General features: G+C 47.6%; 1 protein-coding gene across 1 annotated transcript in view; it reads left to right on the top strand.

Annotated features, from left to right (window-relative positions):
- Positions 1 to 22744, top strand: part of E2F2 (E2F transcription factor 2) — a 93528-nt gene that overhangs the window by 59116 nt on the left and 11668 nt on the right. The window contains exons 3-5 of the mRNA XM_060257933.1: positions 13466 to 13685; positions 18047 to 18205; positions 19487 to 19601. Of these exons, the coding sequence (XP_060113916.1) occupies positions 13466 to 13685; positions 18047 to 18205; positions 19487 to 19601 (494 nt within the window). The remainder of the gene's footprint in view (positions 1 to 13465; positions 13686 to 18046; positions 18206 to 19486; positions 19602 to 22744) is intronic.

Here is a 22744-nt window from a genome sequence, read left to right as displayed (position 1 = left end):
TTGAATTCAACCAAATTATAACAGGTCCAGAAGAAAAAAATGATTAAAATTTTTTATAATTATTTATTAACGATGAAAATGCAGGACAAAATAGTAAAAGACAACATGGTAAAATGGGCACAAAATATCGGCTATAATATCGATTTAGCTACCTGGGAAAGAGTATGGAAAGAAAATATTAAGGTTACAAGATCGGTCACATTTAAAGAAAATTTTTATAAGATGCTTTATAGGTGGTATATTACACCAGACAAATTGACGAAGATGCACTCAAATGTTTCAAATAAATGTTGGAAGTGTCAAAAAATCGAAAGGATCGTTTTATCATAGGTGGTGGTACTGTGATTTAGCGAAAAATTATTGGAAACAAATTGTCTACGGAAAATTTTAAAGATTAATCTACAGCATCAACCTGAGATGTACTTACTGAATATTTGCCAAGATTCGCTTCCCAAACCGATATCAAATTTTTAATCCATGTGGTAACTGTAGCAAGAATAATATACGCAAAACAGTGGGAAATGCAAAAAATACCTAAACAAGAGGACTTTGTTCAGAAACTTTTAGAGACAGCAGAAATGGACTTGCTTTTAGCAATATTATGAGAAGGAAATTTACAAGACAAGAAGAAGATCGGGCAACCACTGTATAATTGGTTGGGTGTAGTATAGGTGTGGAAATTGAGACAACTAAGCGGCAACGTATTTGTATATAAAGAATATATAAGATAAGGAGTGAGTACTGTATAATATACTGCGTAAGATGAAGCAATTATTAGAAATGTGTATTTGCAAGCCAAAGTAAGAATTATAGAGAATGTTATAAGAAACAAAATAGAAAATCAAAGATTTCAGGTTTTCACGGCTGGTAACATCGTTAGGGTTTGTAGAATCTTTCGGGATCAAGTGCCGTGTTCTACTGGAGAAAGTACAGTAGAACACGGCACTTGATCCCGAAAGATTCTACAAACCCTAATAAAAATAGAAAATGCCAATTGTAAATGTAATATACATTGAGTGGTGATTGAACCAGATGTATATGTAATGAGAAAGAAATGTAATTAAGAGAGAGATTTGTTCTCTTCCTCCAACCCCGATTTCCCTTAACTTCCTGTAGAACCTTCCCCTTTCCCCTTTCCTATAACTGAAATGCAATAAAACTTTTAATTTAAAAAAAGAAAGAAAGAGGATGACAAGCAAAGCGGGGTTCTGCATGTCGGGTTCTGCGTAGCTCTTAACAACTCAGCCTCTGATGTGAATCAAATGAGGAGTTTATTGAAGAGATGCAGGTTCACAGCAAGACGTTTTTTGTTGGAGCTTCTGACCCAGGGCAGGGTCAGATACTATACCTTATGCACGACAGTTAGTGACATAATCAACTCAAAAGTGGCAAATACGCGCAGCAAAAAGCGTTCAAAACATCTAGCTGCTTTAATTGCCTTCCCCCCCTCCTTGTAAAGTGTCTTTTCTTAAAAGTGAAACTTAAGAGTTCTTTTCTCAAGCATGTTGATAAGCACCTGCAGTCCAAAGTCAGCAATGCACAGGGCTGCTTTTCTCTGGTGCAGTCTATCCTATATAACAGCTAGTAAAGCAGCAAAGCATAATACATTGATTAATAATTAAACCACATGAACAAGCAATAGTTACCGCAAGGATAATAAAAGCATATTACATAAAACAGACTCAACTATAAGTATTGGGAATCAGATGACATAAAACCATCGGCAAGAAGCCCCTTCTTGACACTGAACCAGGAAGGGGAAATCATCCTATCCCTTCTGTAAGTGGAGAATTTAGCTTAGATCCATCCTAGTGCCTCGTGATCATACCATTAGAAGCTTGATGGGTGGCTGCACAGGATAAGAGACAGCACTAAAATTATGCAACTGTTTTTCCCAAGATGCTCACCTGGCTCTGTTCCACTTAGTTTCTGGGAAAATCTGACACTTTTTTTTTTTTCCTAAATTGCTGAGCAGACAGGTTAAAACGGATAAAAGGAAGTACTTCTTCACCCAAAGGGTGATTAACATGTGGAATTCACTGTCACAGGAGGTGGTGGCGGCCACAAGCATGGCCACCTTCAAGAGGGGGTTAGATAAAAATATGGAGCAGAGGTCCATCGGTGGCTATTAGCCACAGTGTGTGTGTTTGTGTGTATATATATATATATTTGGCCGCTGTGTGACACAGAATGTTGGAATGGATGGGCCATTGGCCTGATCTAACATGGCTTCTCTTATGTTCTTATGCCCAGAGTTTTCCAATTTTATACCCCCAGGAATTGTTATCAGAGCTACTTAAATTGAAGGGCAAACTGTTAGTGCTTGAAGCTGTTCTACAACAAACCTAATAATAATAGTAATAATAAATTTTTATTTATACCCCACCCTCCCCGCCGAAGCATGCTCAGGACGGCTTACAGGACATGGTGGGTCACACCACGATGTAACAATAAATACAACATAACCATTAAAATACGTTTCTTAAACCAGCGATTAGATTAAAATTTAAATTACAGTATAAATTAATGGTGCTACATTCTTAATATACATGTAAACATAGCTTATTGATGTGATGGTTCCATCTTAATATGCCAGCTGGAAAAGGATGGTTTTGCAAGCCCTATGGAACTGATTAAGGTCCCGCAGGGCCCGCACCTCCTCTGGCAGCTGGTTCCACCATTGGGGTGCTGTTATCGAGAAGGCCCCGCTCCCTTGTTACTTTCAGTTTGGCCTCCTTTGGCCCGGGGATTTTCAGTAGCCCCTGCTGACTCTCTCTGTTTAATATTGCACATCTCTGGAGCATCTATGTTGTGCTGTGCTGCAGACTCAAGCCCAGTAAGACAGTATAATGGTGTCATGCCACCTGACCTGCTGCCCTCACTAAGCCTCTGAGTAAACCAATAATCTCGCTTTTCATCTCTCATCTTGAAGCCATATTTAGTTGCCCAGCATTTTAAAAAAATGTTGAGAGAATCTGCCTTGAAGATAATGGTATTGTGATTGCAAAGAGATGTGCAAGGCATTATGGAGCCACTAGAGGGAAGTATGCATCCACATTTAAGCATCAGTGCAGCTGAACAGCCTTTATGGAATTCAGTCAGATGTGGGAAAGGGCACCAGAACAGTCTGGTGCAGGAGTGCAGGGGAAGGAACTGAATTCTTTGGTCACAGATCTTCCCCTATTCCTGAATCATGGTCAAGTCTGTTTGGTCAAGTCAAAACGAACTCCACATTCTGTGCTCAGAATTTTCTGTTTAATCACAAGTTGATGGGGTGTGAACTGGCAGAGACTGACCAAGAGAGAGATCTTGGGGTCGTGGTAGATAACTCACTGAAAATGTCAAGACAGTGTGCGTTCGCAATAAAAAAGGCCAACACCATGCTGGGCCAAAAGAGGTCAAACTTCGAAATACCCGCACACGGGCCTTTTCTACTGCGGCCCCATACCTTTGGAATCAACTCCCAGAGGAGGTGCGGGCCCTGCGGAGCCTTGATCAGTTCCGCAGGGCCTGCAAGCCTACCCTCTTCAGGTTGGCGCTGATGAATGGCTGAATTATAAATGTACAACATGCCAAAATGGCCTGGTTCAGGGATCTGCTATTATGATACCGCCAGTTTTATTGCGAGATTAGAATTGTTACCTAAGTATTGATGGTTTTAATGTCTTAATGTTTAATGTTAATTTGATGTTGTACTATTGATTGTTTGTTTTTAGATGTTGTTAGCCACCCTGAGCCTGCTTCGGCGGGGGAGGGCGGGATATAAATAAAATTTTACCTTACCTTACCTTACCTTATTAGGAAGGGAATTGAAAACAAATCAGCCAGTATCATAATGCCCCTGTATAAATCGATGGTGCGGTCTCATTTGGAGTACTGTGTGCAGTTCTGGTCACCGCACCTCAAAAAGGATATTATAGCATTGGAGAAAGTCCAGAAAAGGGCAACTAGAATGATTAAAAGGCTGGAACACTTTCCCTATGAAGAAAGGTTGAAATGCTTGGGGCTCTTTAGCTCGGAGAAACGTCGACTGCGGGGTGACATGATAGAGTTTACAAGATAATGCATGGGATGGAGAAAGTAGAGAAAGAAGTCCTTTTCTCCCTTTCTCACAATACAAGAACTCGTGGGCATTCGATGAAATTGCTGAGCAGGCAGGTTAAAACGGATAAAAGGAAGTACTTCTTCACCCAAAGGGTGATTAACATGTGGAATTCACTGCCACAGGAGGTGGTGGCGGCCACAAGCATAGCCACCTTCAAGAGGGGGTTAGATAAAAATATGGAGCAGAGGTCCATCAGTGGCTATTAGCCACAGTTTGTATATGTGTGTGTGTGTGTATATATATATATACACACACAATTTTTTTTGGCCACTGTGTGACACAGAGTGTTGGACTGGATGGGCCATTGGCCTGATCCAACATGGCTTCTCTTATGTTCTTATGTTCTAATCTGATTACTTCATTTTTAGTTTGCTTTTCTTACTGAAACAAGGTGGATTACAAAATGTGTAAAAAAAAAAATCAGAACATCAGTAACATGCAGTAAGAGTTGGATTGCAGAATGGGAAAACAAACAAGCAAATAACTCCTAAAGCAGGGGTGGCTGTCACGGCTGGGGCCGGGTCAGGCAAAGTCCAGAGGCAGTCCGAGGTCTGTAGCCAGTAAGCAGAGGGGTCCGAGGCGCCAAATCCGAATCAGTGTGCCAGTATCGCAGGTCCGAGGTCCAGAAGCCGAGGTCAGGGAGTCCAGAAGTCAAAAGCCAAAGTCAGGGAGTCAGGAACCAAAGTCAAGCCGGAGTGGATGCTAGGATGTCAGAGAGATGACTAGTTGCTTCCACAAAGCCTCCTCCCAAAGCCCACAGCTATATAGCCCTCTGCTGCCTGTTGCTCATTTGGGCTAATTGCTGTCTCAGAGCAGCAGCCAGGATCCTGCCGAAACTTAAGCATCCTCACACTTAGAAGGGCCAGAATCCTTTCACCACTCAGGGCTCAGGGAGCGTCTTGCTTGTGAGCGTGCCGCCCTCCTCCGATCCCTGAGGTCCTGACGAAGGCGGTCACGCACACGAACCACCCGAGAGGGCGAGGCAGGGGGGCTTGGATCTTCTTCAGCAGGAGGCAGGGGCACTGGTGCAGGTGGCAGGGGCACAGTTCCTTCTGCAGGCTCTGCAGGCTCGGTTTCTTCTGCAGGGTCCCCAGCACCCATGACACTATCCCCCCCCCTAGGGCCCCCCTCCATCGAGGGGCCTGGGAGGTCGGGGTGGTCGCTGTGGAATCGTTGCACCAAGTCCGGGGCATGAAGATTGTCCACAGGTTCCCAGGACCGGTCTTCTGGGCCGTATCCCTCCCAGTCCACAAGGTACTGGAGGCCTCCACGATGGTACCGGGAGTCCAGAATCTGGCGCACCTCATATTCTTCCTCGTCATCCACCAACACCGGTGGTGGCGGCGGTGGGGAAGGAGGCCGAGCTGGGTCAGGGGGTGCAGCTGGAACAAGGAGGGAGCGATGGAACACAGGGTGAATGCGGAGGTGGGGTGGCAACTGGAGCCTGAAGGCGACGGGGTTTATTTGTTCTACGACGGGGTAGGGTCCAATGAACCGTGCATCCAGCTTGTGAGACCGACCAGGCCGGCGCAGGTAGCGAGTTGAGAGCCACACCTGATCCCCCGGCTGCACTGGAGGGCCTTCTTGCCTCTTTCGGTCCGCAGCCCGTTTATATGCCTCCTTGGCCTGCTGTAGCTGCTCTCGGAGCAAGTCTTGGCTGGCACGGAGTTCTTGCAGGTAGGCCGCGACGGCGGGGACATTCGTGGGTGGCAGGATCGCTGGGAAGAACCGCGGGTGGTACCCGTAGGTTGCAGCAAAAGGGGTCATTTGGGTGGACGAGTGGACCGCGTTGTTGTATGCAAACTCCGCTAGAGGCAACAGACTGGTCCAGTCGTCCTGCTGGTAGCAGGTGTAGCAGCGGAGATATTGCTCTAGCGTGGCATTGGTGCGCTCTGTCTGACCATCAGTCTGTGGGTGGTAGGCTGAGGACAGGTGCACTCGAGTACCCAGGCTGGAATGGAGGGCTTGCCAGAACCGAGAGGAGAACTGGGGGCCCCGGTCTGAGATCAGGTGGGCTGGGAGTCCGTGCAGACGAAAGATGTGTTGCAGGTAGAGCTGGGCTGTCTCGTGAGCTGTGGGAAGTTTCGGACACGGAATGAAGTGGGCCATCTTGGTAAATAGGTCGACGACCACCAAGATGCAAGTCTGACCTTTGGATCGTGGGAGTTCTGTAATGAAGTCCATCGAGATGGTGTCCCAGGGTCCTGAGGGTGCGGGCAAGGGCTGTAACAACCCCGAGGGTTTGGCCGGGACGTCTTTGGCCCGCCGACAGACATCACAGGAGCTGACATAGCGGGCAACATCGGAGCGAACTCGTGGCCACCAGAACTCTCGCGTCAGCAAGTGGGTGGTCTTATGCTGTCCAAAGTGCCCGGCGGGTAACGAGTCATGGGTCAGGCGAAGCACTTCTGCCCGCAAGGGCCCGGGAGTCATTGCACAGCCGGAGCTCCCCACTTTTCTTCTTCACGAAGAGGACTGGGGCAGACAGGGGAGAAGTTGAGGGTCGGATGAATCCGCGTTTCAGGTTCTTGTCCAGGTAGTCTCGCAAAGCTGCCAACTCAGGCTCCGACATTGGGTACAGACGCCCCACCGGGAGTGGTGCCCCAGGTACCAAATCAATGGCACAGTCATAGGGTCGGTGAGGGGGAAGCTGATCCGCTCCTGTCTCCTCAAAGACATCGGCGAAATCCGCATACTTCTGAGGGAGCTGAGGACCACCACTCGGGATGCCGGCTGCTAGAGTGGTGGGAGGAGTCAGATGGGGGCATGGGTCTCGGAAGCGTAGTTCCTGCTGGGCCCAGTCCACGATGGGGTTGTGCAGCTTCAGCCAGGAAAGGCCTAGAATCAACGGGAAGCGAGGCATGCGGGCGACATCAAACTGCAGCTGTTCTTGGTGCTGCTGGACGTGGAAGGTGATGGGACAGGTCTCCTGGGTGACGGGGCCAGAACGGAGGAGGCGCCCGTCGATAGCCTCCACCAGTGTTGGAGTCTCTTTTGGCTGCACTGGAATCTGGTGCTGCTTTACAAAGGCGGCATCTACGAAACAGTGGGCCGCTCCCGAGTCCAGCATGGCATATACAAACAGCCAGCGTTCATCAGGCAGACGGAGTTTGACTGGTAGCAGGAACGGGCCCGGGGTATCAGTCTGCTGTTCGGAGGACCCAGCTAGTCGCCCCAGGCTGGAGGGTCCACTTACGCCTGGGGCTGGCCTTTTGGCGGCGGTGGCAATGTAGGTCCGGGTATCCGATGTTTAGCAGGGCAGCCAGAGGCATAGTGGCCTGCCGTGCCGCAGTAGAGGCACAGGTTCTGCGTGCGGCGTCTGGCCTTCTCTTCTGGAGTCAGGCGGGGTCGAGCAGCTCCAAGCTGCAGAGGCTCACCCTCGTCTCTGGTACTAGCTGGGGATGGGAGAGGAGCCAAGTGGCATGGCGCAGGGAGCTGGCGCCCTCGGGTCTTGGCTTGGCGGCGACTCTCCAGGCGGCCATCGATGCGGAGGCAGAGGGTGATAAGTTCCTGGAGCGTGGGGGGCCGCTCCACCCTGGCCAGTTCATCCAGGACTTCCTCTGCCAACCCCTCGGTAAACTGGTCCATCTGAGCAGCCTCATTCCACGCCAAGTCTTGGGCCAGGAGCTTGAATTCGGTGGCATACTGAGCCACCGAGGACTGGCCTTGTTTCAGGGCCCTGATTTTCCGGTTGGCTGTGGCTGCTTGGACTGGGTTGGAGAAGGCAGCAGACAGGTGGGTCTCAAACCCCTGGTAATCAGTCAGTAGGGGAGAGGACCCAACCAGTAGGGGTGTGGCCCACTTGGCCGCCTGCCCCTTTAACAGACTAATAATAAAACACACCTTCGTCTTGTCATTGGGGAAGTCCCGTGCTCTTAGTTCAAAGTACAGCTGACACTGTGCCAGGAAAGCAGGAAATTCTTCCACGGCACCCCCAAATCTGTCAGGTGGGGGAACTGGGCACTTGGCTGGAGCACTGGCCACAGGTTGTTGCTGCAAGTGCACTACTGCCTGTGTTAGCTGCTGTACCTGGGCTTGGAGCGCAGCCAGTAGTTCGGTGGTTTCACTTGCTTCAGCCTCCATCCTGTGGAGTGGGTGTTTGTGGGTGGAAGCAATCTGTCACGGCTGGGGCCGGGTCAGGCAAAGTCCAGAGGCAGTCCGAGGTCTGTAGCCAGTAAGCAGAGGGGTCCGAGGCGCCAAATCCGAATCAGTGTGCCAGTATCGCAGGTCCGAGGTCCAGAAGCCGAGGTCAGGGAGTCCAGAAGTCAAAAGCCAAAGTCAGGGAGTCAGGAACCAAAGTCAAGCCGGAGTGGATGCTAGGATGTCAGAGAGATGACTAGTTGCTTCCACAAAGCCTCCTCCCAAAGCCCACAGCTATATAGCCCTCTGCTGCCTGTTGCTCATTTGGGCTAATTGCTGTCTCAGAGCAGCAGCCAGGATCCTGCCGAAACTTAAGCATCCTCACACTTAGAAGGGCCAGAATCCTTTCACCACTCAGGGCTCAGGGAGCGTCTTGCTTGTGAGCGTGCCGCCCTCCTCCGATCCCTGAGGTCCTGACGAAGGCGGTCACGCACACGAACCACCCGAGAGGGCGAGGCAGGGGGGCTTGGATCTTCTTCAGCAGGAGGCAGGGGCACTGGTGCAGGTGGCAGGGGCACAGTTCCTTCTGCAGGCTCTGCAGGCTCGGTTTCTTCTGCAGGGTCCCCAGCACCCATGACAGTGGCCCAACTTGATTAATATAAGAGCCACATAGAATATACATCAGATTTTTGAGAGCCATAAGATATGAATGTCAGATGTTGAGAGCCGCGAGGGAGGGAGGGAGGAAGGAAGAAAAATAGATGGAGGAGGGAGAGGTGGAAAGAAAGCAACTTTAATTTTAAATGCATTCTCTAAGCCACCAAAAATGCCTTTTCCAAAATGGCGGATTGGGTTGTGGGGGCTTTGAGAGCCACACTGTGTGGGTGAAAGAGCCACATGTGGCTGCCAAGCCACAGTTACGCCACCCCTGTCCTAAGGCATGAAGCAAAGAAAGTAGATTATCTACAGAAGTCTATCACATGCTTAAGGCATTTGTTGAAAGAGCTCAGAGCATCATACATGATTCTGTTCTGCAGAATCGGTTCTGTTCTGTACAGAATCTGTACAGCCTTGCGGGGTCGAGTTAGCTGACTAGCCCAAGATTGCACGGTGAAGTCCATGTGTGACAAAGTAGGCTTATGAATCTGCTTCTACCTACGTTGTAGGCGATCTCTTGTATTGCACTAATCACGAACTTCTAGTTCGGGAAGAGCTGAATTCGTGAGAGGCAGAATTTTTGCTTCTTGCGACTCAGCAGCGAAAGCAGTAATGCATGGCATCGGCACTTTTTGTTTTTGCAAAGTTATTTTTGTACCCATCCTTTAAACTCATCGGGGGAAGGGTTGAACAAAGCTTGAGTCCAGTGGCACCTTTAAGACCAACAGATGTTTTATTCAAGGCATGAGCCTTCAGATACAATTAAATGGAATTCACCAGTCCATACATATAAAGCAGAGGTTGAACAGCAAATTAGCATACAACATAATGAAGATGTTTTAACAGATGCAAATAGGAATAACAAGCTAAGTTTATAGGGTCACCATTTAGGTTTAATTCCAGGGGGAAACGGTGAAGCAAATAAATATGTCAAAATTGGAGACTGATGTATATATGTATTCTTGTCAATTGTGCAGTGCGAAGACTGATGTATAAGTGTATCCTTGTTAATTGTGGAGTGCAATTGTGAGCCTGCTTCGGCGGGGAGGGTGGGATATAAATCGAAGAAATAAATAACTGAGACCTTGTTCTTACACTCCATCTGTCTCCTCACAAGCATGGAGGTAACTAATAGCATCTTTTTCTTTTAGGTGGAGTGATTTGTAGTGCAGTGTTATGTCTCCTCTGACACCAGACCAGAAAAGGGCAATCCAATATACCATTCTAATATTAATTGTATTACGTTACATTACTGTTCTAATCTACTATTCCAAATAAGAAATACACTAAAATAAAGAGGATTGATAGCCCTTTGTGGTGAGAATGCAGGTGGGAGGACTGAATGAATTTAGCATATGTTGTGAGATAAGAAACCAATATCCCTATTGTCGGGGGCAGGGAGGGGTTGTTTCAAGTGTTGTAATAACTTGTAATTCAGCAATTTCCTTTTCCAGCCTGTTCTTGAAGTTCCTTTGGAATAAAACATCTACTTTGAGGGCACCCATTGAGTGTCTTGGAAGGTTGAAGTGCTCACCTACGGGTTTCTCAGTCTTGTGATTCCTGACGTCAGATTTGTGTCCATTTATGCTGAAGTTGATGTTGTTAGGTTCATTGATTGTGTCTGGGTGAAAGTGGTAGCAATGTTGGCATCTGGGTTTACTGCAAATGGTACCAGTGTCCATGTTCAAATTAAATGTTGCATTATTGTGGGAGAGGAGTTGTTTGAGATTGGGGGGCTGTCTATGCGCAAGGTTTGCCCTCCCCCCGGTACTTGTGGAAGAGAACCATCATTTTTTATTTATTTGGGATTTATATCCCGCCCTTCCCACGAATGCCACGAATGGCATTATCTAGTAGAGGTTATAAGTTGCTATACAATGAACTGTTTTGAGTTGAGAGCTCCATGTGCTACTAGTGGTGTTCTGTTATTGTCTTTTTTCAGGGTGGGGTTGTTTTCGACAAGACATAGTTTGCTTGTAGGAGGGTTATTGTTTTTCCTACCGTAATTTCACACCAACAACTCTGCAAAAATTAGAGTAGGCACTTCAGATTCTGTAACAAAAGAAATTCCGATTTCCAGAGGGGTTAAACAAGTGCGTGTTCCCCACCCGCCTAAGCACTTTTTAATCTATATCTAAATTATACCATCCCGACATTAACTAGTTCTGAGGTTGTTTCTCCTTCTCCGAGTTCTCAGAAAATATCAATTCTTTTATATGTTGATGATATGGTTCTGGTCTCCCTCACGTGCATGGGCTTTAGAAGGTTGCTGCACAAATTAGGTGATTTTGTCAAAAAAGAGGCCCTAAACGTCAGTTATGCCGAGGCTGAAGTGATGGTTTTTAGGAAAAGGTCTCATAAGTTTAAATGGCCCATAGATGGAATTGCTGTAGACCAATGAAGCACCTTCAAATATTTGGGGGTAACCTTCAGCAAAACTTTATCCTGGAGAGCTCTATTAAAGACAACTAGACAACTAGATCCATAGTTTTAATGGGTGCTGTTCTGAAGTTCTACACCAAAGGAGGTTTTCTCATAGATCCAGCTTTGAAATTATATTATAGCAAAGCAAGGCTGTCCCTCAACTCCTCCAAGTAAGGTTTGGGGTTAGAGAGATTGTCTGATCAATCGTAAGAGGAAGACGGGCAAATTGGGATCTAGAACATGGGAGAGAGAAGTAAGAGGATGGATTATTTATTTAATTAATTAATTTATACATCGCCCTATCCCTGAAGTGGGCTCAGAGTGACTTACAACATAAAATACACAGAACAATACAAGCAATAAAACAATGGATGGCGACAATAGATGGTTGCAGAAAACCAATGCCTCCTGTCAGGTGGATATGGGTACCCCAGTAGACTCCAGTGCCCAAATAATGAATGGATGGACTCTCCCTCCAGTAAAACTAGTTACTGATCAAAAGCTCCATAACGGGGGGGGGGGGGGGGGGCGGAGGCTGTGATTCATTGACTAAGTACTACAAAAGATCTGAAGTTCAATTCTGGTATCTCAGGTTGAAAAGATCTCAGTATTGGTCTGTACCCTGAAGAACAGCTGACAGAGTACTGTGCCTCTAGGTCAGGGGTCCTCAACCTTTTTAAATAGGGGGCCACTTCACTGTCCCTCAGACTGTTGGAGGGCCGGACTATAGTAAAAACAAAAACTATGAACAAATTCCTATGCATGCTTCATATATCTTATTTTGAAGTGAAGAAACAAAATGGGAACAAATACAATATTTAAAATGAAGTAAAGTTAAATCATCAAGTTTCGCCTGCAGCCCCGCCTTTCCCTCAAGGGTGCACCTGATTGACAGGCGGTGGTGTCCGCCGGGCTTCTGGATCGCACTTTCTAGGAATTACTGAGCAGGGGAAGCGCCATTTCCACTGCCCCTCCCCCAGCAAAGATAACTTTGCACGCAGGATGCACATCTGCACAGCTCGCCTTGCCATTTTTCATTAACCCCCTTGCAAGTTTTCAAGCCTCCCAAATATTAAGTGGCACCCGGAGGCTCTTCGTATGCCTTCTTGAATAATAATAATAATAAAATAGCAGCAGCAGCACTAAAACCACCAAAGACCCCCGTGCCTAGGCACGTGTGCTCAGAGTCATAAGCAAATCCCCACTAAATGCAATGGGGATTACTCGCTAGTAAACGATCGCAGTCTTAAAGGCACGCTTACCCGGAAGAAAGTCCCTCTGAACCTAGTGGGACTTACTTCTGAGTAGACGAGCTCAGCGTGCACTGTTAATCGCCCTCCCCCCGCCGCTGGTCTCAACGGGAGGAAGCGGAGGACTTGCTTAATGTGAAGGGAGAGCTGCTTTCGGGTTTACTGGGGAGCAAGGCTCCCTGAACAACTAGCCCGCCCCAAAACACTCATTGGAGGGGGGAGCTGTTTATTTCTGCTGGCTCAGCCCCGGGGGGGGGGGGGAGCAAAACCTTCCCCCACACTGGCTGCGCTCCATTCAAAAGCGCCGTCTGCAATTCCTTACCAGTTCCAAATCAGTAAGGGCAAAGATCGGGCTGAAGTCTGAGCGTGGGAAGGGAGGGGGCGCCCCTCTGCAGATTTACTCAGAAGTAAAGCCCCCGGAATTGCAAGAGCACGTTCCCATATAAGCGCGCTTTGCTTCCTGCAGCGGAGTGAAGAAGGGTGGTGGCCTCAACGCAGGAGGGGTCTTGCTTGGCTTTTCCGGAGTCCTCCCTCCCTCTGCAAAAGTTGCGAGGGGGGAGGGTTGTTCCTGTCCCTTCGTCGATTTGCACAGCCAATAGATCGAGGAGGTTTGCTACTGCGCATTTGTTGTTACCGGGCAGATAGTCTTCCAAGGGCGAAGCGGGGCCCTGTCGTTCTACCCGGTCTAATTTTGCCATGACCCGGCGGGCCGCATAAACGTCCTCAGCGGGCCGCATCTGTCCCGCGGGCCGTAGGTTGAGGACCCCTGCTCTAGGCAATGTGAGGCAACTTTCTGTGCACAGTCTTGAGGGCTAGAAACTTTGGCCTCCAAAACGAGCCTCATTTTCTCCGTGTGGGATTGTGGAAGAGGAGCACACTAATGACGAAAGCGTCACTTCTCCTCCAGCTACCCAGTTATCCTGAATAATTTCCTTTACTTGTGCCTTAGCCCCTAAATCGCCTGGAGAGAAGACCCGCTATGACACATCGCTGGGCCTGCTGACAAAGAAGTTCATTCACTTGCTCAGTGAGTCGGAGGACGGAGTGCTGGACCTGAACAGAGCTGCAGAGGTTTTGGACGTCCAGAAGCGGCGCATCTATGACATCACCAATGTCTTGGAAGGGATTCAGCTTATTCGGAAGAAATCCAAGAACAACATACAGTGGATGTAAGTGCCACGGGGCTGGGTTTCATTCCCCCTTCTCCAGTAAGATCAACCCAAGTGGCTTGTGCAGGATCTTTGCAGGGAGGCTGCTGAAGAGTTCTTCATGGTAGCCTTCCCGCTCCTAAAGCTGTCCTTGCCATAGGAGAGAAAATCTTTCACTTCGCTCACAGTAGTGGGAAGAAAACCTTACCAACTGTCTTTTCACCGTGCAAAGCGCTGTAGCTAATAGCCTTGGTAAACAGTTGCATGTTCATTAGGATGAGACAGCAGGAGGAAATGTTGATTTGGTGTAGTGGTGAAGTGTGCGGACTCTTATCTGGGAGAACCGGGTTTGATTCCCCACTCCTCCACTTGCACCTGCTAGCATGGCCTTGGGTCAGCCAGAGCTCTCATAGGAGAGCCAGTTTGGTGTAGTGGTGAAGTGTGCGGACTCTTATCTGGGAGAACCGGGTTTGATTCCCCACTCCTCCACTTGCACTTGCTAGCATGGCCTTGGGTCAGCCATAGCTCTGGCAGAGGTTGTCCTTGAAAGGGCAGCTGCTGTGAGAGCCCTCTCCAGCCCCACCCACCTCACAGGGTGTCTGTTGTGGGGGAGGAAGGGAAAGGAAATTGTAGGCCGCCCTGAGCCTCTGTCCTTGAAAGGGCAGCTGCTGTGAGAGCCCTCTCCAGCCCCACCCACTTCACAGGGTGTCTGTTGTGGGGGAGGAAGGTAAAGGAGATTGTGAGCCGCTCTGAGACTCTTCGGAGTGGAGGGTGGGATATAAATCCAATATCTTCTTCTTTTTTGTGGTTTTGCCATAGCTTGATGGCAGTTTCTGCTCTTTTGAGTGAACTGCAATTGAAGCAATTGAGTTAGGGGTTTTTTTTAGTGGTGGGGACACATGAAATCAAGATGGCAGGATGTAGCTGAAGTCAATTAAAACTTCTAGAAAATGGGAGGAAGCCTCCTTACACCAAGTCAGAATCTGGCGTATCAAGGTCTATCTAGTCCATTGACTGGCAGAGTGTCTCCCGGGGTAAGGTCTTTCACATCACCTACTAACTGGTCCTTTAACCTGGAGATTTCAGGGACCAAACCTGGGAACTTACAAGTTCAAAAAAGCAGATGCTGCACCACCAAACCCTACCCTGAATGTTGTCCTTGATCTATGCAGTGGGGGCAGGTAATTCTTCCCCATAAGAGTCCATAAACCCACCCATTCTTCTCACTATTCCCACTATGGATACCCCCCTTATGTAGAAATTGTCCTTCATAAGATAGTGGTCAGAACTGATGGGGTGACGTGCCTGGTTTCTTGCTCCCTACCACAAATTTGTAAATACACTAACATAGCATACAGAACCATGTCGATATTTATCAACAGCTACCAGTTTTGGATAAGGCAAGATTTCTTTCTAATGCAGACATTTGCAAAGCGTTTAACACTTTACAGATTAGCACGCATACATGTGATATGGTCTAATATATATGTTGGAGGTGCGCCTCAAGTTGGGAGGGGGGACACCTACATTTTGAGGGGACCCATTTAACATTTTTTGGTGACAAATTTTGGATCTTTTAGACTGAACTGGATGTTAAGTTGGATCCAGATAAATTTTTTCACTCGTGGAAGGGGAGGTGACTTCTGCCCCTTCATCTGCAAACCCCCTTTTTTTGTTCCCAAGGACCCCCTGTTCCCCAGAAGCAGCATTTCAGGGTATCGGTGGGCTTCAGCAGGAGGGAGCCCGTAGGAAAGTTCTGTTTGCTGACAGAAGGGCCTTCCATTAACTGAAAATGTAGTCTGGATCTAACCAGCCGAGTTGGATTTTATGACTTCCTTCAGCAAACAAAAACTTTTCTTCATCAGAGGAAGTTTTTCCACATTAGAAAAGGCCAGTTTTCATTGGGGGAAGTCTCTCTCTGTTAAAGGGACACTTAGGGGAACAGTCATAAGATTGGATCTAGACTAAATTTTCCACTAGCAGGAGAGAAGAAGAAGAAGATATTGGATTTATATCCCGCCCTCCACTTCGAAGAGTCTCAGAGCGGCTCACAATCTCCTTTACCTTCCTCCCCCACAACAGACACCCTGTGAGGTAGAAGAAAATATTGGATTTATATCCCGCCCTCCACTCCGAAGAGTCTCAGAGCGGCTCACAATCTCCTTTCCCTTCCTCCCCCACAACAGACACCCTGTGAGGTAGATGAAGATATTGGATTTATATCCTTCCCTCCACTCCGAAGAGTCTCAGACTGGCTCACAATCTCCTTTCCCTTCCTCCCCCACAACAGACACCCTGTGAGGTGGGTGGGGCTGGAGAGGGCTCTCACAGCAGCTGCCCTTTCAGGGACAACCTCTGCCAGAGCTATGGCTGACCCAAGGCCATGCTACCAGGTGCAAGTGGAGGAGTGGGGAATCAAACCCAGTTCTCCCGGATAAAGAGTCCACACACTTAACCACTACACCAAACTGGCTCTCAGGTATAATTTCCTGAGGTATAATTTCCACCTTTTTCCCTTTCCTCCTGTAGACCTATTTGCCTTTTGGAATGTCCCCTGTCTTCTGGGAGCAGTGGTTTGGGGAGATCATTGGGAACTGGGGAGGCAGGAAAATGCTGTTCTGTCGAGGGAAGTGCCTTCCATTAGCGGAAAGTTTCGTCGGGTTCAACCCATAGAATCCAAACATGTGAAAAGGAGTCATGGGCTCTAATCCAGAATCTGTGTGGAGATCCTTTTGTTATTTTACTTTGCTATCTGAAGGACAGCAGTTGTTTTCATGGAGGAGCAATTGATAGCTGTTCTGCTACTTGCAGCAAAACAATGCATTGTTGTGGACTGAAAATTGCAAAAAGCTCCTTTGACAACTGATTGGATCGTTTGGATCATGACACTGGCTCATGTATAACTTAACAGGTTAGGGATTCAGATGCCCGTTTGTATGTTTATTGGTAATGGCCTGAAGGGATAAGGGTAGAAGCGGGATTCATCCTTTTATATTCTGTAACACTTTGTGGAGCAAATATATGTTTCTGAGTTTAGTTTTTTTACAAGAAAATAACCGAACATTTGACTAGTATAATTTTTTTAACAGGCTTGAATTGGTGCTTTTGCTCTTAGCCTTAGAGCAAGTTTGGTGTAGTGGTTAAGTGTGCGGACTCTTATCTGAAAGAACCGGGTTTGATTCCCCACTCCTCCACTTGCACCTGCTAGCATGGCCTTGGGTCAGCCATAGCTTTGGCAGAGGTTGTCCTTGAAAGGACAGCTGCTGTGAGAGCCCTCTCTAGCCCCACCCACCTCACAGGGTGTCTGTTGTGGGGGAGGAAGGGAAAGGAGATTGTGAGCCGCTCTGAGATTCTTCGGAATGCAGGGCGGGATATAAATACATCTTCATCTGCCTCACAGGGTGTCTGTTGTGGGGGGTGGGGAAGGTAAAGGAGATTGTGAGCCGCTCTGAGACTTTTCGGAGTGGAGGGTGGGACATAAATCCGATATCTTCATCTACCTCACAGGGTGTCTGTTGTGGGGGAGGAAGGGAAAGGAGGTTGTGAGCCCCTCTGAGACTCTTCGGAGTGGAGGGCGGGATATAAATCCAGTATCTTCATCTATCTCACAGGGTGTCTGTTGTGGGGGAGGAAGGTAAAGGAGATTGTGAGCTGCTCTGAGACTCTTCGGAGTGGAGGGCGGGATATAAATCCAGTATCTTCATCTATCTCACAGGGTGTCTGTTGTGGGGGAGGAAGGTAAAGGAGATTGTGAGCCGCTCTGAGACTCTTCGGAGTGGAGGGCGGGATATAAATCCAGTATCTTCATCTATCTCACAGGGTGTCTGTTGTGGGGGAGGAAGGTAAAGGAGATTGTGAGCCGCTCTGAGACTCTTCGGAGTGGAGGGCGGGATATAAATCCAATATCATCTTCCAGCATGCCATGCCTCCTTCAGTACAGATCCTACCATGCAGCCATGTTGTGCATTTTTAGAATTGCATTCAAGGGAATCTTGAATTGCATGCGCAAGATTCCCTGCCCCTTGGTTTATCCTGGAGAGCTCTATTAAAGCCAACTAGACAACTAGATCCATAGTTTTAATAGGTGCTATTCTGAAGTTTTAATAAGTGCTGTTCTGTGCATTGCAACAGAACTTTTCCTTCAATTCACTAGTGATGCTGTTGAATCTCGGGTTTCCTTCAGAAATGCACTCTGTGCAGGCTTTGTACCTGTATCCCTAGGCGTTGCCTTTTGCAAAACTTTGCTTCCAGACGAAAAGGCATGTCCAGCAAGGTGGCAGAACTTTTAACAGCAGCGGCAGCTCTGGCTGCATTTAAAGGTAACGGACGGGGTCCTGTGATTTGCCAGTGACGTAATTTAACCTGTGAACCTTGCTGCCTAGGGGGACGGGGATCTTTGAGGACTCCTCTGTGGCAGCGAGACAGCAGGCATTGCGGCAGGAGCAAGGAGAGCTTTCCAAGACTGAGAGGATGCTGGACAGGCTCATCCAGGAGTGCACACTTCAGCTGAAGCACCTGACGGAAGACGAAACCAATCAGAGATATCCTTTGTTGAGGGGCAAGACACGGAGATGCTCATGGGCGCTACCTGTCCCTGTTTGCTTGGAACAGTCCCTCTCCTTTGGGTAACTTTCCCTGGGCAATCACCGTCCTTTGGGATTTAGCACCCTCTCTTGAGTCTCTAGGAGTGAAAAGTCAGTGTGACATGAGTGAGAATGTCTTTCTTAAATGTGCGCGTGCTTCCACATCTTGTTCCTGAGATGCACGCTCACTGGAGAGCTAGTTTGGTGCAGTGGTTAAGTGTGTGGACTCTTATCTGGGAGAACCGGGTTTGATTCCCCACGCCTCCACTTGCACCTGCTAGCATGGCCTTGGGTCAGCCATAGCTCTGGCAGAGGTTGTCCTTGAAAGGGCAGCTGCTGTGAGAGCCCTCTCCAGCCCCACCCACCTCACAGGGTGTCGGTTGTGGGGGAGGAAGGTAATGGAGATTGTGAGCCGCTCTGAGACTCTTCGGAGTGGAGGGTGGGATATAAATCCAATATCTTCTTCTACTAAGGCACCATGCATTGTGCTGCCTATTTTTAGATAAATCTGTATGCTAGCTGTGTGTTTTTCCCCCTCTAATGTCTTTTTTGCTAGATACACTTTTACTGATCTGAATTGAAAGTTGGCTATGGCGGAATATGTGAATACTCCTGGCACAAAAGTCTGCCATAAAATATTCGAGTGTGTGGGGTGGTTTGGGGGACTCAGGCTGCGGTCCTCAGCCTGAGAATAGTGGGATATAAGCTTATGGCTCTGTTTTTCTCTCTGAAATGGTGGATGCAGAAGTTGCGCAGAAGGCCTCAGACTTGTCCTACATTTCCAGAGCCATCACAAGATACAGTCCTTCCTGGACTTGTACCATTTCCAAAACTGTATCATTTGCAAGCCGAGAACAGGGCATTTGAAGGCTCCTGCCTGTGGGAAGCATGTTGGGGAGGTATGTTCTAGCCTAGCTCTTCATGTGTGGTATGCTAGTTTTCCGATTGTGTGGCAATATTAAGGTAGGGCTCTGAAAAGCGTAATCCCTCACCTGCAGTTTGAAGCCCCTTCTTCCATCTCATTTTCTTGCATGTGTGGAGCCGTTCTCAGCCTACCTCTGAGCTGAATAGTTAAGCACTTGTGAATGTGGCAGAAGAGGAAATAATATGTTGTCTGCATACTTTTCTGGTAGGAAGAGCAAAATTGCATTCTCTTATGTTACCTGAACAGTAAGAACATGATTCTGGAATTTGGGCCTTTTGTCTGTCATTTCCTTTAACGTGTGCCTCCTGCCCCACGTTAGCTTATGTAACGTATCAGGACATCCGCACTATCAGCAACTTTAACGAGCAGACGGTAATTGTGGTCCGAGCCCCACCAGAGACTCGGCTGGAAGTGCCCGATCTTTGTGAGGTGAGCAGTGCTGGGAGGTGGCTTGGATGGCTTTCCCTCCACCTTGGCGTGGAGATACTGCAAAGGAAGCCCATGCTGATCAAGATGCTGTTGTACCTCAAGTGAAAAGTTAAAATGGTACTGCATCAATAAGTTTCTGGTAAAGAAGGAAGGAACATAAGAACATAAGAGAAGCCATGTTGGATCAGGCCAATGGCCCATCCAGTCCAACACTCTGTATCACACTGTGGCCAAAAATGTATATATATACACACTGTGGCTAATAGCCACTGATGGACCTCTGCTCCAGACCAATAAAGGTTGAACTTAAGAACATAAGAGAAGCCATGTTGGATCAGGCCAATGGCCCATCCAGTCCAACACTCTGTATCACACAGTGGCCAAAAATGTATATATATATATATACACACTGTGGCTAATAGCCACTGATGGACCTCTGCTCCAGACCAATAAAGGTTGAACATAAGAGAAGCCATGTTGGATCAGGCCAATGGCCCATCCAGTCCAACACTCTGTATCACACAGTGGCCAAGAATTTATATATATATATACATATATATACACACTGTGGCTAATAGCCACTGATGGACCTCTGCTCCAGACCAATAAAGGTTGAACTTAAGAACATAAGAGAAGCCATGTTGGATCAGGCCAGTGGCCCATCCAGTCCAACACTCTGTGTCACATAAGAACATAAGAGAAGCCATGTTGGATCAGGCCAATGGCCCATCCAGTCCAACACTCTGTATCACACAGTGGCCAAAAATGTATATATATACACACTGTGGCTAATAGCCACTGATGGACCTCTGCTCCAGACCAATAAAGGTTGAACATAAGAACATAAGAGAAGCCATGTTGGATTAGTCCAATGGCCCATCCAGTCCAACACTCTGTATCACACAGTGGCCAAGAATTTATATATATATATATACGTATATATACACACTGTGGCTAATAGCCACTGATGGACCTCTGCTCCAGACCAATAAAGGTTGAACATAAGAGAAGCCATGTTGGATCAGGCCAATGGCCCATCCAGTCCAACACTCTGTATCACACAGTGGCCCAAAATTTATATATATACACACTGTGGCTAATAGCCACTGATGGACCTCTGCTCCATATTTTTATCTAACCCCCTCTTGAAGCTGGCTATGCATGTAGCCGCCACCACCTCCTGTGGCAGTGAATTCCACATGTTAATCACCCTTTGGGTGAAGAAGTACCTCCTTTTATCCGTTCTAACCTGACTGCTCAGCAATTTCAGAAGGATCAATCCCTTATGATCATCGAAAATGGCTATGCTAGGGATTGTGGGACATTCATTTACTAAAGTCATATGGGACCGGATAGTAAGAAGAGGACTGGACAAGAGTGAGTGAAAAAGCTGGTTGTATCCACCCCAGTATTTGAAGGATGCAAAGAAAAGGCCCTGGAACACAGTAAGAAGGCACATGGAATTGTAGTCTTGTTGAAGGTCTGGGTCTGATGGAATGGAAAACCTGGGTACACTGTCCTGGGCATGCCAACTTATTTATTTAGTTGCCTTTCTCCCCAAGGAGGACCCAAAGCAACTAACATTGTTCTTTTCTCCTCCGTGAGGTAGGTTAGGTGGAGTATCTGTGACTGGCTTAAAGTGACCTAAGAGGGCTTCCATGACAGTCGGGATTTGAACCTGGGTCTCCCAGATCCTAGCCTGACACTCTTCACCACACCACACCACACCTGACTGGCTTCCATGATGGGATAGAAATGTAATAAGTTAGTTCAAACCAAGGGGCAACATGGCCGTGTCCTTCATCTCCCAGACTGTCTCCTGTGGGGAAAGACCAGACAGTCGCAGGAGGGCAGATGCTGCTTGAACTTGAGGAGATGATTCCTAACACTGCAAGCAGCTCAGCGGTGAAACCAGTCAAGCAGGACGCAGTGGCTTGCTGTTCTTGGCTGGAGGCTGGATAGCCATCTGTCAGGGCACGTTCTGGCTTTGGATTGAATGAAAGGGTCCTTCTGGCTCAGGGACACTCTGAAAGTTGCCCCTCTTTGCTGCACACAGAACCTGGAATTTGTAGGAGGTCTGGCGCATTCCCTCTGGAACCTTCTGTCCGACATGAATCCTTGACATTTCTTCATGCCAAGGCGAGCAACGCCCTCTGTTCTCTGGGCAGGGACTTGAGAATCCTGTACAAGGGAATCCTGTGAGTTTTTGAGAGTGAGCCAGAAGAATGAGGGGTCTCAAGGAAACCTTGGCTGGAGATGCAATTGATCAATTAGTTTGGATTGTACCCTTTAGTTTAGTTTATTTATAATTTATATCCCGCCCTTCCCACCAAAGTGGCTCAAGGAGGCTCACAACATAAAATCCAACATTAAAAATATTAAGTTTAAGCATTTAACACAGTTAAAACATTTAAAACATTAGGGATAGAAGAAATCTTATAGGACTACACTTAGTTTCCTGTGCCGGTTAGTTATAACCCAGCCGGAAGAGGGTTGTCTTACAGGCCCTGCAGAACTGAGCAAGGTCCCGCAGGGCCCTCACCTCTTCCGGCAGCTGATTCTACCAGGAAGGGGCCATAACAGAGAAGGCCCTGTCCCTAGTAGATTTTAGGCGGGCTTCCTTTGATTTTTATATTAATTATCCTACCCTTCCTCTTATGAGGTCATAGTAATATATGAGTTTTTATTTTATTTTTTTATTTAGGCAATTTAGAGTCAGCCCTCCCCCCACCCCAATGGACTGGCAGATGACAACGTTCTAAAAACAGTATAAAACAACAGTTAAAAACCAAATCAAGCAATACAATAACAGATCATAAGAAGGTATAAATGGCGGCTCAGTCGGGCACGTATAATATATACCAGGGGTGGCCAACGGTAGCTCTCCAGATGTTTTTTGCCTACAACTCCCATCAGCCGTTGGCCATGGTGGCTGGGGCTGATGGGAGTTGTAGGCAAAAAACATCTGGAGAACTACTGTTGGCCACCTCTGATATATAGTAAGATTCTAGAACAATAAATAAATTTAATATTACAGCAGAGACAGATCGCAACATAGGGCCAGCCAATGGAATAGGACTCCCGCTGCCTCAACCAAAGGCCTGGCGGAATAGCTCCATTTTGCAGGCCCCATGGAAAGATAA

This window comes from Heteronotia binoei, chromosome 17, assembly GCF_032191835.1.
Source record: "Heteronotia binoei isolate CCM8104 ecotype False Entrance Well chromosome 17, APGP_CSIRO_Hbin_v1, whole genome shotgun sequence".
Taxonomy (NCBI): Eukaryota; Metazoa; Chordata; class Lepidosauria; order Squamata; family Gekkonidae; genus Heteronotia; species Heteronotia binoei.
This window is presented reverse-complemented; position numbering and strand designations above follow the sequence as displayed.